Source organism: Lissotriton vulgaris, chromosome 7 (genome assembly GCF_964263255.1).
Source record: "Lissotriton vulgaris chromosome 7, aLisVul1.2, whole genome shotgun sequence".
Lineage (NCBI taxonomy): Eukaryota > Metazoa > Chordata > Amphibia > Caudata > Salamandridae > Lissotriton > Lissotriton vulgaris.
The window spans coordinates 946,379,894-946,394,981 of NC_141695.1; the positions used below are offsets into that span (position 1 = coordinate 946,379,894).

Genomic DNA, 15,088 nt, shown 5'->3' on the forward strand with positions numbered 1-15,088 from the left:
ATGCCTTCTCTTCTTGTGCTTCTTCTTCAAAGATCTAGAAGCATGCCCCGATGATGACTTCGCAGGCGAAGCCGTGCGAGACCTCGACCTCGTCTTCGATCTCGACCTCCTCGAACGTGACCTCGAAGACTTCTTCTCCTTTTTACCCTTTAACTTGGCTACCAGAAGCTTAGCCTCCCTTTCACGAAGGGCCTTCGGGTTCATCTTTTTACATGAAGAGCAACCTTGAACATCAAGGTCTGAACTCAGGCACCAAATGCAGTCCTCATGCGGATCTGTAATCAATATCATCCTTCCGCATTATACGCACGGCTTGAACCTGGTCTTCTTCAAGGACATCTCAACAGGTGACAAAGAAGCAAGAAGTCACCAGCAGAAACGAACAGTAACAAAGTTACCAAACCGCTACAGAGGATCCCTCGAAAACCGTTAGCGTTGACAACGCGGAAAAAAGGGAACTGATGTCATCACGCCGATGTGGTCCTATTATGGAGTCGGTGACGTCAGCGGAGCCGTGCGCGATGCCGTGATACTGTGACGTCGTCCACGTCGGCGCGAAGCTACAAAAAAGAATTTCCGAATGTTGTTGACGCAAGGCAATATTCACAAGGTGAGGAATCCACTGGCAGATGTATCCATCAGAAAAGACAGGCAACGCGGAAGGTAAAGTACAAACATGAAAGTCAGTCAGCAACGCTTGCTGCGTTGTGCTCTTCTCAGCGTGTTTGTTTTTCAAGAGCATAGGCCTAGTGGCTCGTACTGGCTCTAGGTAATGCGCAGGTACTTTTTGTTTAAGTTAAAGACATAAAACACGGAGCATTGTAAAATGTTACCTTACAGCGTGTTTATGTAGAGCTCAGATTCATTATTGTACAAGGCGGCCTGCTTCCTTTTTAATTTGGAAACTATTTACACAGCTAGTCGGGTGACCTACAATAAAGGTTTCCACTGCTATCACAGTGGAAAATCCCGATTTCCATGAAGCGCACGAGCAAAGTGCGCTGTGCCAGCTATTTCTGAGCAAAAACTAACGGCCATAACTGCTACAGCTCACAGGCTTCCACCTTCTGTCCTCGGACCAATTATAGATCAGTGACGCGCGTGCCATTTTCTTTACTGAACGGAAATAATACACTTTTCAAACCAGAGAGCCATGAGTTATTAACGAGCTGTCTCGGTGGAGCCGACGGGGGGAGGGAAAGTGAAAGCAGCGTGCGATGCGCGCGCTGTGTAAGGTCAGCCCTACGACAGGAGATGTGCAGCCAAGGCGAAGCAGTGCATGCGCTGCCTTTGCTAGGCGAAACCTAAAAAGCGGCAGTGAAACAGGCCCGCGAGTGGTGGTCGCGTGCGTGCCACAGCAAAACATGTGGTTTCAATTATCGCGCCCGTGTCTGGGCGCGATAATTGAAACCACATGGCCGGCGGTGCGCGTAATAGACACCAATAGGCCATGGGCGGAGCAATACGCCCACCTTTGGCCTATTGCGTGCTCTCTTTGTAAAAAACACGTACGCAAAGCCCAATAGCAGAAGACAAACGGAAAAGCACACACACGAGCGGGTGAGATTCCTGGCTCTGTTTTCAACCCCCCTACACAAGGTCTCTTGCTGCGCGAGCAATGCTCCGCACTGCACCGCTAGGCGCGAGACCTAAAAATAATGTGATAACATAATAATATAATAATCCACATTTGTAAAGCGCACAATCACCTGTAAAGGTCTCTAGGCGCTGGGGGCCGTCGGGAAGATTAAGTAAGCTATTGCCCAGAGTCACATGGTGCTGGGCTAATCGGCCACCGGCCCTGGGGATCGAACCGTGATCCCCACATTCCGGAGTCAGTCACCCTGGCCGCTGCGCCACACCTCAGAGGAGTCTGCTCTTCAGATCCGAACACCCTCCCCACTGTTCTGTTTAGTTCAGCGCTGTGCCACAAGAATTAACTCTACAGTGTTTGCGGACTGTTCTGAAGAAGTCCTTAAATAACCAAAGACTGTTTGGCCTCCAGCAGTGCACCATCTGCCCCTGAAACTGCCAAAAACCAGAGTACATTTATTGACATCTGGATGGATTTTTTTATGTGTATTTTCACAGTCTCAGCATTTTACTATTGCTCCGCTGGTGTCTTCATTTGATGTTGCCCACTAAAAAGACATTTTGTGTGCTGATTGGGTGCTTTTGATTAGTGTTAGAGACAAAGAGTTTTGTTTCGAATTGTCTTACCTCTGATATTCTCATGTTATTCCACAGGTAACCAACATGCACAGATTTTAGGACTGCATAGCTTTACATTTACCCTGTTCTTTTGCACCTTGATGTATTAGAACTTTTGTTGTCTCTAATTTTAGTTAATTGTTAATTTCTTATTCATTCATTTACAAACATGCAAATGTCACTGAAATCAATGCCCAGAGTAAAGAACTGCTCAGTGAACCCATTCACCTTTATCTTTTTTTTTCATCTTCTTGTTTCTTGTGCCCTGTCGCAGGTAGGAGAGGATCTGCGTCAGTTTGCTGATGACAATGTCATTGGTTGTAAGGGTTGTCTGAGCCTAGAAAATTAAGAAATGCATATGGTACAACATTAAAAGTACTCTTTGAAGAGTAGATTCAACTGAGGGTCTCTTGGCTCAACGGTGAGTACGTTTCTATCTCACCAGTCACTTATTAAAAGGCATGTACAAAACAAGAGGCATACCCAAAGTATGTGAAGAGTACTTGTTGAGAACAAGCATAGTGGTTTTCCTCTTAATGTAAAAACGTTCTATTTCAGCAATCTTTCACATGTTGTTGCTATGTTAAAGTAAGGCACTGCCTTAAATTGTGCACTAGATATTATCTACTTATTTAGAATTTGTTTTAGTGTGCTACATGTCTCTTGTCAGTTACTGCAGAGCATTTATAAAAACTACAGAAAAAGGGTGAGGCCAGAAAATGAGGAGTGATGCACTAATGAGACCTCATTACAGAGAAACCATTTTTTTAAAGTAGTGTGCCTCTAATGACAATTAGAGGATACCTAGCTATTACAACTGAAGAGACCACGGGTCCCACCTTTCTCCAGGAAGCTGTGCAATTCAGTTCTCCTACATTACCTCCATGGTAGGACAGTCCGCCTTGCTCCGGATAAGGGTGGTGGGAATGTCAGTGTCTGCATACTCATCTTCCAGGTCCACCACATATGCCATCCTTCCTGGCAGGTAGAGCTCGCTCCTCTCGTACGCCTTCCCCTTAAATAGGATGCGGTAGATGTTACGGCCTGCAAGTTAACAAGATGCAAAATTGAGACCTGGAACACAGAGGTGCAATTATATAAGACAGGCCTCTCAAACCCAAAATTATAAGTCACAAAAAAAATCTCTAATTGAGGGATTTGGCAAATGTGCAAATTAGGCCACAAATGGGACCCTTCTCTGTGACAGTCATAAGTTTTAAGTGTTAGATCAATTCAGAACGTTGAACTTACCCAAGCGGGTCTTAAATTCAATTTTATTCTCGGGATCCTCATCTTTTCTGGAATAAAATATGAAAAGATGTATTAACATCTGAACAGTTAAATCCATATTGCAACTGCCAAGCACATACTAACTTCCAAACACTTACTTGGCCTCCTTTTGCGGTTTTTCAATCAGGTCATCCTCTTCTTTCTCTTTGCTGCTAATTTCAGCACGTACCTGAAAAAGAGGAAGGGAGAAGTTAGTCAAATGAAAATTCATTGAGCATTGGACTTCTAAATGCTTCTGATCAATATCCCAACTCATGGTTTGACTACATCAATAGTCCGCTACTTTGATGGCGTGGAAAAAGACGATGCTTGCGCAAGAATGCTAATGAATAAAACAAGCCTTATAAGATCAAGGGAAAAAACTCTCTGGTAGAAAAGACTTTGCCACATCGGCTCAAAATGACTCAATACAGACCTAGGGGGAAAAGGTTTTTATCAGATGTCATCACTCTGTGTGAGAAGAATGGGAATGATGCCTGTCCTCTCTGGAAGTAGACAGTAGTCGTGGTTTTATTTCAGGGGCACAATTCTCTTGAATTAACACTGGTACAAACCCTATAAGTCTTGAGCAAAAACTGGCTAAGAACTGCAATGACATTGAAACAGGACTGTCAAAATAAATGGTCTCTATCTAGAAAGATGAAGGTGAGTTGGGGACAATTTCAGGATGATAGAATCATCTGAAAGTAACTATATCTACAACAAAGCGGGCAGTGACTAACAAAAGTCCTGAAGGATAGCATTTCTAATGATTTTGCTTACAAGTCTATGAGCATCATGTGATAAAATGACAGTGGATGTACACAATTCATTGGTGCTATCATGAAAACAGGAACTAGTGAACCATTATTTACAGCTACAATTCCCGGACACAAGGAAAAGTCAATCTTTTTTTTTACAATTCTTTTTATTGAAAGAAGGCATCAACAAAAGACACAATATGGAAGAATCACATTACATTCAGCATTACATTTGTGGGGGGGTGGGGGTGAAGAACAAGAGTACATAATTGCCAAGAGACTTCACGGGGATGAGGGGACATCAATACAGAATCTCTAGGTGGTACACAAATCCCCCCTCTGTACCCGTTCCACTGACCCCAAATTAATCCCCATTTACGGTGACGTTCCCTCGCCACATACACTGTTTGTTCTCAAAACATACTCCAGCCCATGTCCTTTTCCCAATCCCTAAGAGTGGGCGGCGAGTCCGAACCCCACTTCTAGGCAATATTTCTTTTAGCTATCATACAGCCCGGTGTGACCCATTGTGTTTGCGCAGTAGTAAGATCAGTGGGTTCCCATATGTTAAGGAGACATCTACGTGCCTCCGGCAGCAAGGATACACCTGTGACTTCATGAATAATATTGTGAATCTCCCCCCAATACTGGGCTATGTCTCGGCACTCCTAGATAATATGAGAGAATGTGCCCAAGAGACCACATTTTCGTCTACACAGTCCCTCATCCGCCAACCCCATCTGAACTAATCGTGGGCCGGTGACATAAACCCTGTGTAAGATCTTCAACTGTACGAGCCGCAACCGTGCGGGAATAGCGACAACCTTCGGGGAAGAAACAGCTGATTGCCAGTCCTCATCGTCTAATTCTAGTCCGTCTCGTATCCACTTATCTCTCAGATCCCTGAGCAGATCAGCTCTAGTATTAAGTAGTTTTTTGTAAATCAGGGAAATCTTTTTTTACCGGGAGATGGCCATCTAAGATTCTATCTTCAAGGGGTGACGCCTCCGGCAATTCTACCTCTACAGTTTGTAACGAATGCCGAACTTGCGCATAGCGGAAATAGTCAGAGTTAGATAGATAAATTCATCTTGCATTTCCTTAAATGTTTTAATCCGCCCCGTGTTCCACACGTCCTTGATAGTCAAGATTCCTATTAGCTCCCATTTATCGAAGCCCTTTGTATTCCACAGCTTGCGCAGATGTTTGGAGTCAAAAAGAGGGGTAGCCAGTCAGCCTGTTCCTCCATCCCAAAGAATTAGTGGCATCATGCCAGATCTTCACTGCATGTTTGGTTGGTCCTGTCAAATTCAGCTTCGTTGGCTTGGAGTACAGCGCCCTATTGTAATTGCCCCCCAGAAGAAGCCACCTGTCCATTGCGTAGCCCAGATCAGCTGCGGGCCCGTATGCTGCATGATTAATTGCAGCCAGCTGGGAAGACCAATAATATCGTTTGATATCTGGGAGGGCAATACCTCCATCATACAATGGGAGTGTCAGCTTGGCCGAAGCAATACGGGGCTTTCCTTCGCATAAAAGGCTAGGCTGTAAGCCCTCTATCTCGCGGAAATAACTGGCAGGCACTGCATCCAGAGTATTCTGACGGGCATAAAGGAAGCGGGGTAGGGCCATCATTTTAAAGAGGGCCACTCGGTCCAACAAAGAGATCGGAAGTTTCCACCAGTGAGCGGGGTCACTCCTAAGCCCCTGCAAGGGGGGGGAAGAAGATTTTCACTATATCTAACTGCCGGATCAAGTGATACAAAAATACCTAAATATCTAAATCCAGTCGTATTGATCTGGATAGGGCAATTACTGGGGGGAACTGGAGTTTCCCCTCTAAGGACATATAACAAAAGATTTCCCCCAGTTAATGGAGAGGCCGGAGTTTTTACCAAAGGAGGCCAGGACGTCGCACACCACCATGAGGGATTTTCGAGGGGAGGTCAGGTAGAGCAGGATATCATCTGCATATAAGGAGATCCTATCTTCCCACTCAGGGGACCACCGAATTCCGCGGGTCGATGGTTCCCAGCGAATACAAGCCGCCAGGGGTTCCAGCGCCAACGAAAAAAGAAGGGGGGAGAGGGGAAAACCCTGCCGAGTTCCCCCGACTCAAACAAAACGGTGCAGAGACCTGACCATTAACCACTACCTGAGCGAGTGGCTCAGCGCATAATAGAGACACCCATCTGATAAAATCGGACCCGAATCCGAATTTAGCCAACACCGCCCACAAATTGGACCATTCTACGGTATCAAAGGCCATGGTCGCATCAAGGGAAGCGATCACGGATGGTTCCTGTAAAGTGTGTGCTCTTGCTATTATGTCACACAGTCTGCGTAGATTCAGGGCCGTATTTCTATGGGGAATAAAGCCCGATTGGTCTGGGTGGATGAGCCCACCAATCACTTTTACCAACCTATTTGAGAGAAGCTTGGCCAATATTTTGGGCACAGCATTTAATAGGGAAATAAGCCTATATGAGGCACATTTAGTCTCCGGCTTACCCTCCTTATGGATTACCACTACCGACGCCACTCTCTGATCCCTAGGCAGAATTCCTTTTCCCCATGCCTCTTCAAACATAATATTCAGGTGCCAAGCCAACTTGTCCAGTCTGAGCTTATAAAGCTCGATCGGAAGCCTGTTGGGTCCTAGTGCCTTATCCAAGTTCAAAGTACGGATGGCTTGGGCTATTTAATCTACTGTCAGGTCACTATTCATAAAATCACAATCCTCTTTGGACAAACAGGGGAGTCGTATATCCCGAAGCAGCAAATGGGAGTCTTCCTCAGGCCTATCCGAGACCGAGGCATAGACCGTTTGAAAATACTTTGCGAAGGCATCAACAATACTCTGGGGGTCGGTAATCAACTCTCCTTTGTCTGAAATAAGTTCTGGGACAATACACCCGGCACCATCTCTTTTATCCAACCAAGCAAGAAGCTTCCCTGCCTTATCCCCTAGATCATAAAGCCTGCCCTTTTGCTCCCTTCTGAGAGCCCTTGCCATATCAGTGACTAATGACTTCTAATCGTGTTGCTTAAGGCTCCGGGTATGCAAGTCAGCCTGCGTCACCCCCTGCCCCAATTCCTCCTCTAGTCTAAAAATCTCCATCGCCGCCTCCACAATTTCTTTATTCCGCTCTTTTTTAATTCCAGCTATCAATGATAGGGCTTGACCCCTAATGACCGTTTTGAAGGCCTCCCACAAAGACACTGATGAAGACACCGATCCCTCATTATTTGTGAAATAGTCATCTAGGGCCTTAATGAGATCTTTTCTGGTTTTGGGATTCCGCACATACCTGGGGTTAACAGGAGCGACCCTACCAGCGGAATTCGTAGCAACACAGAACCAGATCCACAGTGGGGAATGATCGGAAACACCTCTAGCAAGGTGAGCCGCTTCAGTTATATAGGATGCTTGAGCTGCTGAGATCAGACAATAGTCCAGACGGGAGAGGCTACCGTGTACACCAGAGCGGAATGTGTATTGCTTCTTGTCTGGGTGGTACAAACGCCAACTATCTACGAGACCCATTTCATCAAGAAATTCCGGCATCGACTTCTGGGCATGCCCTACTTCTCGGGGTGGGGTGGGTGTGGGTGTAGGGGAGGGGGCGGGGGGGGGAGGAGTTCTGTCTAAGAGTTCCAAAACCACAGCATTAAAATCCCCACCTAGGATTAAAAGCCCCTCCGGCAATTCGAGCAATATTTTACCTAAATCAAAAAATGAGCTAGACTGTAAACCCGGGGGGATGTAGGCTGATACAAGAGTAAGTACATGTCCTTCCCAGCGACCTGAGATCCCGACATACCTCCCCCTGTCATCTACCCACGTAGCGTCTATAGCCAAGGGGAGCGTCTTCCGAATTAGGATACCTACCCCCCTGGAGCCCGACGTGAACCCTGCATGAGCAACCAATTTATACCCCATTCTATGCATCGCTATACATGAATTTCCAAATAAATGTGTTTCTTGCAGCATGACCACGTCTGGTACCTGGCGTTTGAGATATTGGAGCACCACACTGCGTTTAAATTTGTCCCCCAACCCATTCACATTCCAGCTTAAAACCTTGAGCCCACTACCCCCCATCGTCATATGAAAGAAAAAAATGTTTCTCCTGTGTCTGCTGCATGCTAATCAAATACAATATACTGATGCCATCAAAAATACAAAGCATTAAAACAGTTAAATAAATTGCCAATAATGTGACAAACAATAATACGAAAATTGCCCCAACCCTTCACCCCCCACCCTGCACCCCTGCATATCGCTTGCGCGCATCCCCAACTAGCAGTGTGCCTGTCGCCCCCTTTTACCCCAACACTAATCTACAACTAACTAGAAGTAGAAAACAGAGGGAGGGCCCATACAGCCCGCCACCCCACCCCGCTACTCGCTCAATCGTCGCCACATCATTTCAGGTTAATATAAGGCGACACATTAACAGATGTGGCGAAGCAAGAAAAATGTTACTTATCCATGCCACTCCTTAATCAGAACGTATTGCTATTTAAGCTTAGCGACACCATCTACGCTATATTATTGTTGTTCAGCCTCGCCCCTATTTTGGCCCTCCATCTCGGTTACAACCACAGTATCTAACCAATCAGTCGCCACCTCAAGGTTGTCAAAGAAGAACAAGTTACTTACCTTCGGTAACGCTTTTTCTGGTAGATACTATATCTGCCTGTGGATTCCTCACCTTGTGAATATCCCCCTTGCGTCAGCAACATTCGGAAATTCTTTTTTGTAGCTTCGCGCCGACGTGGACGCGGACGTCACAGACACGGCTCCGCTCGCGACTCCGCTGACGTCACCGACGCCTAAAATAGGCCCACGCCGGCGTGATGACATCACTTCCGCCCTTTTTTCCGTGCCTTCGAGGCACACGGATGGACCGATGACAGTAGTAATGTACACAATATACACAGTATAGAAATCAAAGTAACACACACAGTGTGAAGTAAATGCAATAAAACATTTAACAATAAAACAACCCATTAGAGATACTCTGGCAAAGAAGAGTGGACAACGGGGAGGTGGGTGGGTCAGTGAGGAATCCACAGGCAGATATATTATCTACCAGAAAAAGCGTTACCGAAGGTAAGTAACTTGTTCTTCTGATAGATACATCTGCCGTGTGGATTCCTCACCTTGTGAATAGAGTCCCACAGCAGTCCCCACTCCCGGAGGAGGGTGTCCACTCTTCTAGACCAGGAAATCCTGAAGAACAGAGCGCGCAAAATGACCATCTCTCCTCACTTCGGTATCCAAGCAGTAGTGCTTCGCGAAAGTGTGGAGGGAAGACCAAATTGCGGCCCTACATATATCCTCAACAGGCACACCTCTAGCCAATGCAGAGGTCGAAGACTTAGCCCTAGTCGAATGAGCTCTTATGCCCTCTGGTGGTTCCTTACCGGCCAAAGAGTAGCAGATCGTAATGCAGAGGACGATCCACCTCGACAAAGTCCTCTTATGGACCGCTCTTCCCTTCTTGCAGCCAGCAAAGCCAATAAAGAGCTGGTCGTCCATGCGACAGTCTCTAGTTCTGTCCAAATAGAAAGACACCGCCCTCTTGGGGTCCAGACGGTGCAACCTCTCCTCCTCCTTGGAAGGGTGAGGGGGAGGATAAAAGGAAGGGAGGGTGACGGATTGACCAAGGTGGAAAGAAGACACCACCTTCGGCAGAAGAGCAGCCCTGGTCCTTAGAACCATTCGATCAGCATGAATGGACAGGAATGGGGGCTTGGAACTAAGAGCTTGAAGCTCACTTACCCTCCTTGCCGAAGTTATCGCAACGAGGAAAACAGTTTTGAAAGTTAGGAGCCTCATGGTACATTTATGAAGAGGCTCGAAAGGAGCACCCATTAAAAATGTCAGAACTAGATTCAAATCCCACTGAGGCACAATAAAAGGGACAGGAGGGAACTTATTAACAAGGCCCTTCAAGAACCTCAAAACTATAGGAGATTTAAACAGAGAAGGCTGGTCAGGCAAACAAATAAACGCCGACAGCGCTGACAGATAACCCTTCACTGTGGCAACAGCAAGCCCCTGCTGCGCCAGAGAAAGGGCAAACTGGAGAACATCAGATAAATGGGCCCTCAAAGGGTCTATGGACTTCTCCCTGCACCAAACAACAAACTTAGACCACCTATAAGAATAGATGGACTTAGTGGAGTCACGCCTGGCTGACAAAATGACATCCACCACATCGTGAGGGAGAGAAAAAGAAATCAGGTTGCCCCGTTCTATCTCCAGGCATGAAGGTGTAAGGTCTGGAGGTGGGGGTGTAGAACCTGCCCCTCCATCTGAGAGAGGAGATCTGCCCTGAGAGGGAGACGGAGCGGCGGGTGAGAGGAGAGGTGGAGAAGGTCTGAGTACCACACCCTTCTTGGCCAATCCGGGGCAATCAATATGACTCGGGCCCGGTCTTAGCGAATTTTCCTCAGAACCCGAGGAATCAAGGGTATGGGAGGAAACGCGTAAAGGAGTTGCGAGCTCCAACTCAACTGAAACGCATCCCCCATGGCTCCCTGCATCGGAAACTGGAGGCTGCAGAATGACAGGCAGTGAGCATTCTCGTGAGTGGCGAACAGGTCCACCCGAGGAGTCCCCCACATCCGAAAGATGTCGTGAACTACCTCTGGATGGAGCCTCCACTCGTGATCGGCAGAGAACTGCCGACTGAGACTGTCTGCACGAACGTTCTGAACTCCGGCCAGATGATTTGCCATCAGACAAATCTGATGGTCCTGAACCCAGGACCAGAGACGCAGAGCCTCTCTGCAGAGACACTGCGACCCTACTCCTCCCTGTTTGTTGATGTACCACATCGCGGTCGTGTTGTCCGTTAGGACTTGGACCGACTGACCGCGAAGGGAAGGGAGGAAGGCCTTGAGCGCCAGACGAATTGCCCGCAATTCCAGAAGGTTGATGTGAAGCAACCTTTCCTCTGGAGGCCAAAGACCTTTGACCTCCAGGTCCCCCAGATGAGCACCCCACCCGAGGGTGGACGCGTCCGATATTACTGTGGCAACCGAAGGAGGAATCTGAAAAGGCTTTCCTTGAGACAGATTGCCTTCCACACTCCACTAAGACAGATCCGCTGCAGTTTCTCTGGAGATCTTCACTGACTCCCTGAGATCTCCGCTGTGCTGATACCACTGCCTGCGGAGGCACCACTGGAGTGCCCTCATGTGCCAGCGTGCATGGTTGACCAACAGGATGCATGAAGCCATCAGACCGAGCAGGCGAAGGACCTTCAGGACTGGAACGACCGCTCCATTGTAAAACAAAGGAATCATCTCCTGTATGTCGCGAATCCTTTGAGGGGAAGGGAATGCGCGACATACAGTAGTGTCCAGTACCGCACCTATGAACAGGTTGCGCTGTGAGGGCACCAGGTGAGACTTGGGTACATTTATCGAAAAACCCAACCTGTGCAACAACTGAGTTGTTTCATGCAGACTCCGCTTTGATCAGCCAGTCGTCTAGATACGGAAACACATGTATCCCCGATCTCCTGAGATGAGCTGCCACCACCGCCATCACCTTGGTGAAGACTCGAGGCGCAGTAGTAAGTCCAAACGGAAGGACCACAAACTGGTAGTGTTGTGACCCAACCGTAAAACGGAGATACTTTCTGTGCGACTTCAGGATGGGAATATGAAAATACGCATCCTGCAAGTCGATCGACACCATCCAGTCTTCTTCCAGCAGCGCTTGAAGAACCTGGGCAAGAGTGAGCATCTTGAACTTTTCCTGTTTCAGGTAAAGGTTCAAGATCCTGAGATCCAGGATTGGCCGAAGCCTGCCATCTTTCTTGGGGATCAGGAAATACCGGGAGTAGCACCCCTGACCCCTTTCCTGCTCTGGAACCACCTCTATCGCACCTTTTTTGAAAAGAGCCAGGACTTCTTCCTGCAGGCGAAGCAGGTGGTCCTCCGAACAATAACCCTGGCAAGGAGGGTAATTGGGAGGGAATTCCCGGAAAGGAAGTGCATACCTATTCCCTACAAGATTGAGAACCCAAAGATCCGATGTAATTAATTCCCAATCTTGTAGGAAATGAGTAAGCCGACCCCCCACTGGGCCCACATGATCCGGAATGGCGGATCTAGGGCTGCTTTGCTGCAACGGTTGGGGGTTGGGAAGGAGAGGAGGAGGAGGACTGACGACCTCTAGGGCGGGATCTTTGTCTGCCCCTGTACGACTTGTACAGCGTATTTTGTTGCTGCTGAGGCTGCTGCTGGGAAGGTCTGTAAGAGCGAAAGGAAGATCTTCCGAACCCCCTGAAGCGTTTACCAGTAGTTCCTCTGGACTGAAGACCCAAGGACTTTGAAGTGGCCCTACTGTCCTTAAAACGTTCCAAGGCAGCATCAGCCTTCTTGCCAAACAATCCTGAGCCATCAAAGGGTAAGTCCAACAATGCAAACTGGACGTCCGCAGAGAACTCTGATGACTTAAGCCAGGCGGCCCTCCTGGTGGCCATAGATGAACCCATGACCCTTGCCACCGAATCAGCAGTGTCCAGGCCACTCTGAATCACCTGTCTCGCAGCTGCTTGAGTGTCTGAAATCACCTCCTGAAAATCCTTCCGGTCATCCTCAGGAATTTTCTGAACTAGCTGCTTGACAGAATCCATCAAGGCATGGATATATCTTCCCATCAGGCACGTTGCATTGGTTGATTTTGATGCCATACTGGCTGATGAGAAGACCTTCCTGGCACCCTGATCTTTCTTCCTGGATTCCTTGTCCCCAGGAACCTGTGGGAAAGCTCCAGCAGACTTCTTAGAGCAAGCAGCCTGCACCACCAAACTCTCAGGCAAGGGATGGATAGATAAAAATGCAGGGTCCTCAGGTGCCACTCTGTACCTCCTTGCAACTGATCTTGAAACTGCAGGAGCAGACAAAGGCTTCTTCCAAACCTCATAGATGGGCTCAGTCAAGGCCTCGTTGAAGGGTAACACAGGCTCAACCACTGACGAGGGAGAATGAAGAACCTCAGTCAAGATGTTAGGCTTATAGTCAGCAGTAGGAAGAGTGATGTTCAAAAGGCTCGCTGCTTTTTTAATAACAGTGTGATAAGGCACCACATCCTTTGATGGCACATTAGAAACTGAAGCCAACTCCCACTCAGGTGACAGTTCAAGCCCACTGGCCTCACACAAATCCTCAAAAGGATCCGCAGAATCTCGTAATTCTCCTTCTTCAGTATCCGAATACTGATACCTATCTTCTTCCAGAAGTCTCTGAGCCCTTCTCCGAGACCTTTCCTTCGCAATCGAAGCCAACGGGTTCGGAATCGACTCCGACGGCGCCGGAGCCGGCGTCGAACCCGATGTCGGACGAGGCTTCTCAGCTCGAGGTCGGACAGAATCTTGCCTCGGAGCCGTAGGCATCGGCGTCGATGAGACCGGCGTCGACGTCGAGCGCTTCGGCGTCGACGACACCAGAGGTGTCGGTAAATGCCAATGCGGTGGTATAGCCGGTATAAAAGGCATGAAGGGCGCAGGGGCATAAGCTTGGGGAACACCCAAGTTGAAAGCCATAGGACCCGTGGGACCAACAGGTGCACCAGACGGGAACATTGCCCTAGAATAGACACCAAACATGGCGTTCAGGAACTGAGATGGAACCTGACCTGGAGCTGGAAACTCAGGATAAGAATCTCTGGGTCGTTCCTGAGGAGGCGGAGTCGAGACGACGTCGACCTCTTCAACGAGTCCTGGAACCGGGCTCGACGAACCCGCAGGCACTGGAACCTCGACTTCACCAGCCCCCTGCTCCTCACCTTCATCCTCCTGACCAGAAGGATTGGATGGAACTGGAGAATGGACCTGCTCCTGTGATTCGGGCGAACCTGGTTGTGAAGCCTCACCCACAGAGACATGCTCCGAATCCGAAACCACCAACTCTTTACTCAGGAGCTTAACCTGGGACTTCGGTCTCGAACCAGAGTCTTTCCCAGAGCGATGACGTGACTTGTGGCTCCTCTTCTTGTGCTTCTTCCTCGAAGACTTCGACGCGTGAGCTGAAGACGACTCAGAGCGTGACCTCGATCGAGACCTCGACCTCGAACGACGAGTTCGAGACTTCGAAGATTTCTTTTCTTTCTTACTCTTAAGCTTAGCCACAAGGAGTTTCGCCTCTCTCTCTCTCAGCGCCTTCGAAGTCATCTTCTTGCAGCAAGCACAGTCCTCGACATCATGGTCGGAGCTTAAACACCAGACACAGCAGTCATGTGGATCGGTGATGGACATAGTCTTGCCACGTTCGCCGCAAGCCTTGAAACCAGTCTTCTTCGACGACATCCCGAAGAAAATGATGTTATACAGAATAACAAGTAAATAGTAACAAAGTTACTGGAAAGCTACAGCACGATCCCTGAAAACCGTTAGCGTCGACGACGCGGAAAAAAGGGAACTGATGTCATCACGCCGGCGTGGGCCTATTGTAGGCGTCGGTGACGTCAGCGGAGTCGCGAGCGGAGCCGTGTCTCTGTGACGTCCGCGTCCACGTCGGCGTGAAGCTACAAAAAAGAATTTCCGAATGTTGCTGACGCGAGGGGGATATTCACAAGGTGAGGAATCCACACGGCAGATGTATCTATCAGAACCAGGCCTTCCCATTGAGTTCTATTCGGAGTCGGGCTAGAAATATCATCGCATACTTAGACCCTTGTCTCTCAATTTCTCCTTTACTGATAAGAAGTGTTAACGCTGCTTCTGAACCGTCTGGGTACAATATCATTAGTGTTCCTCTGTCTCGTCCCGGCAGTGGCCCTCCTTCTCCGTCGCAGACACGTTATCCAGCCAATCCGCAGC

General features: G+C 48.3%; 1 protein-coding gene across 1 annotated transcript in view; it reads right to left on the reverse strand.

The window, feature by feature from the left end:
- The window catches only part of IK (IK cytokine), a 184,127-nt gene that overhangs the window by 137,079 nt on the left and 31,960 nt on the right, over window positions 1-15,088 (reverse strand). The window contains exons 7-10 of the mRNA XM_086931381.1: window positions 3,600-3,670; window positions 3,463-3,509; window positions 3,092-3,255; window positions 2,440-2,548 (exon numbers count right to left, since the gene is read on the reverse strand). Coding sequence (XP_086787507.1) covers window positions 2,440-2,548; window positions 3,092-3,255; window positions 3,463-3,509; window positions 3,600-3,670 — 391 coding nt within the window. The remainder of the gene's footprint in view (window positions 1-2,439; window positions 2,549-3,091; window positions 3,256-3,462; window positions 3,510-3,599; window positions 3,671-15,088) is intronic.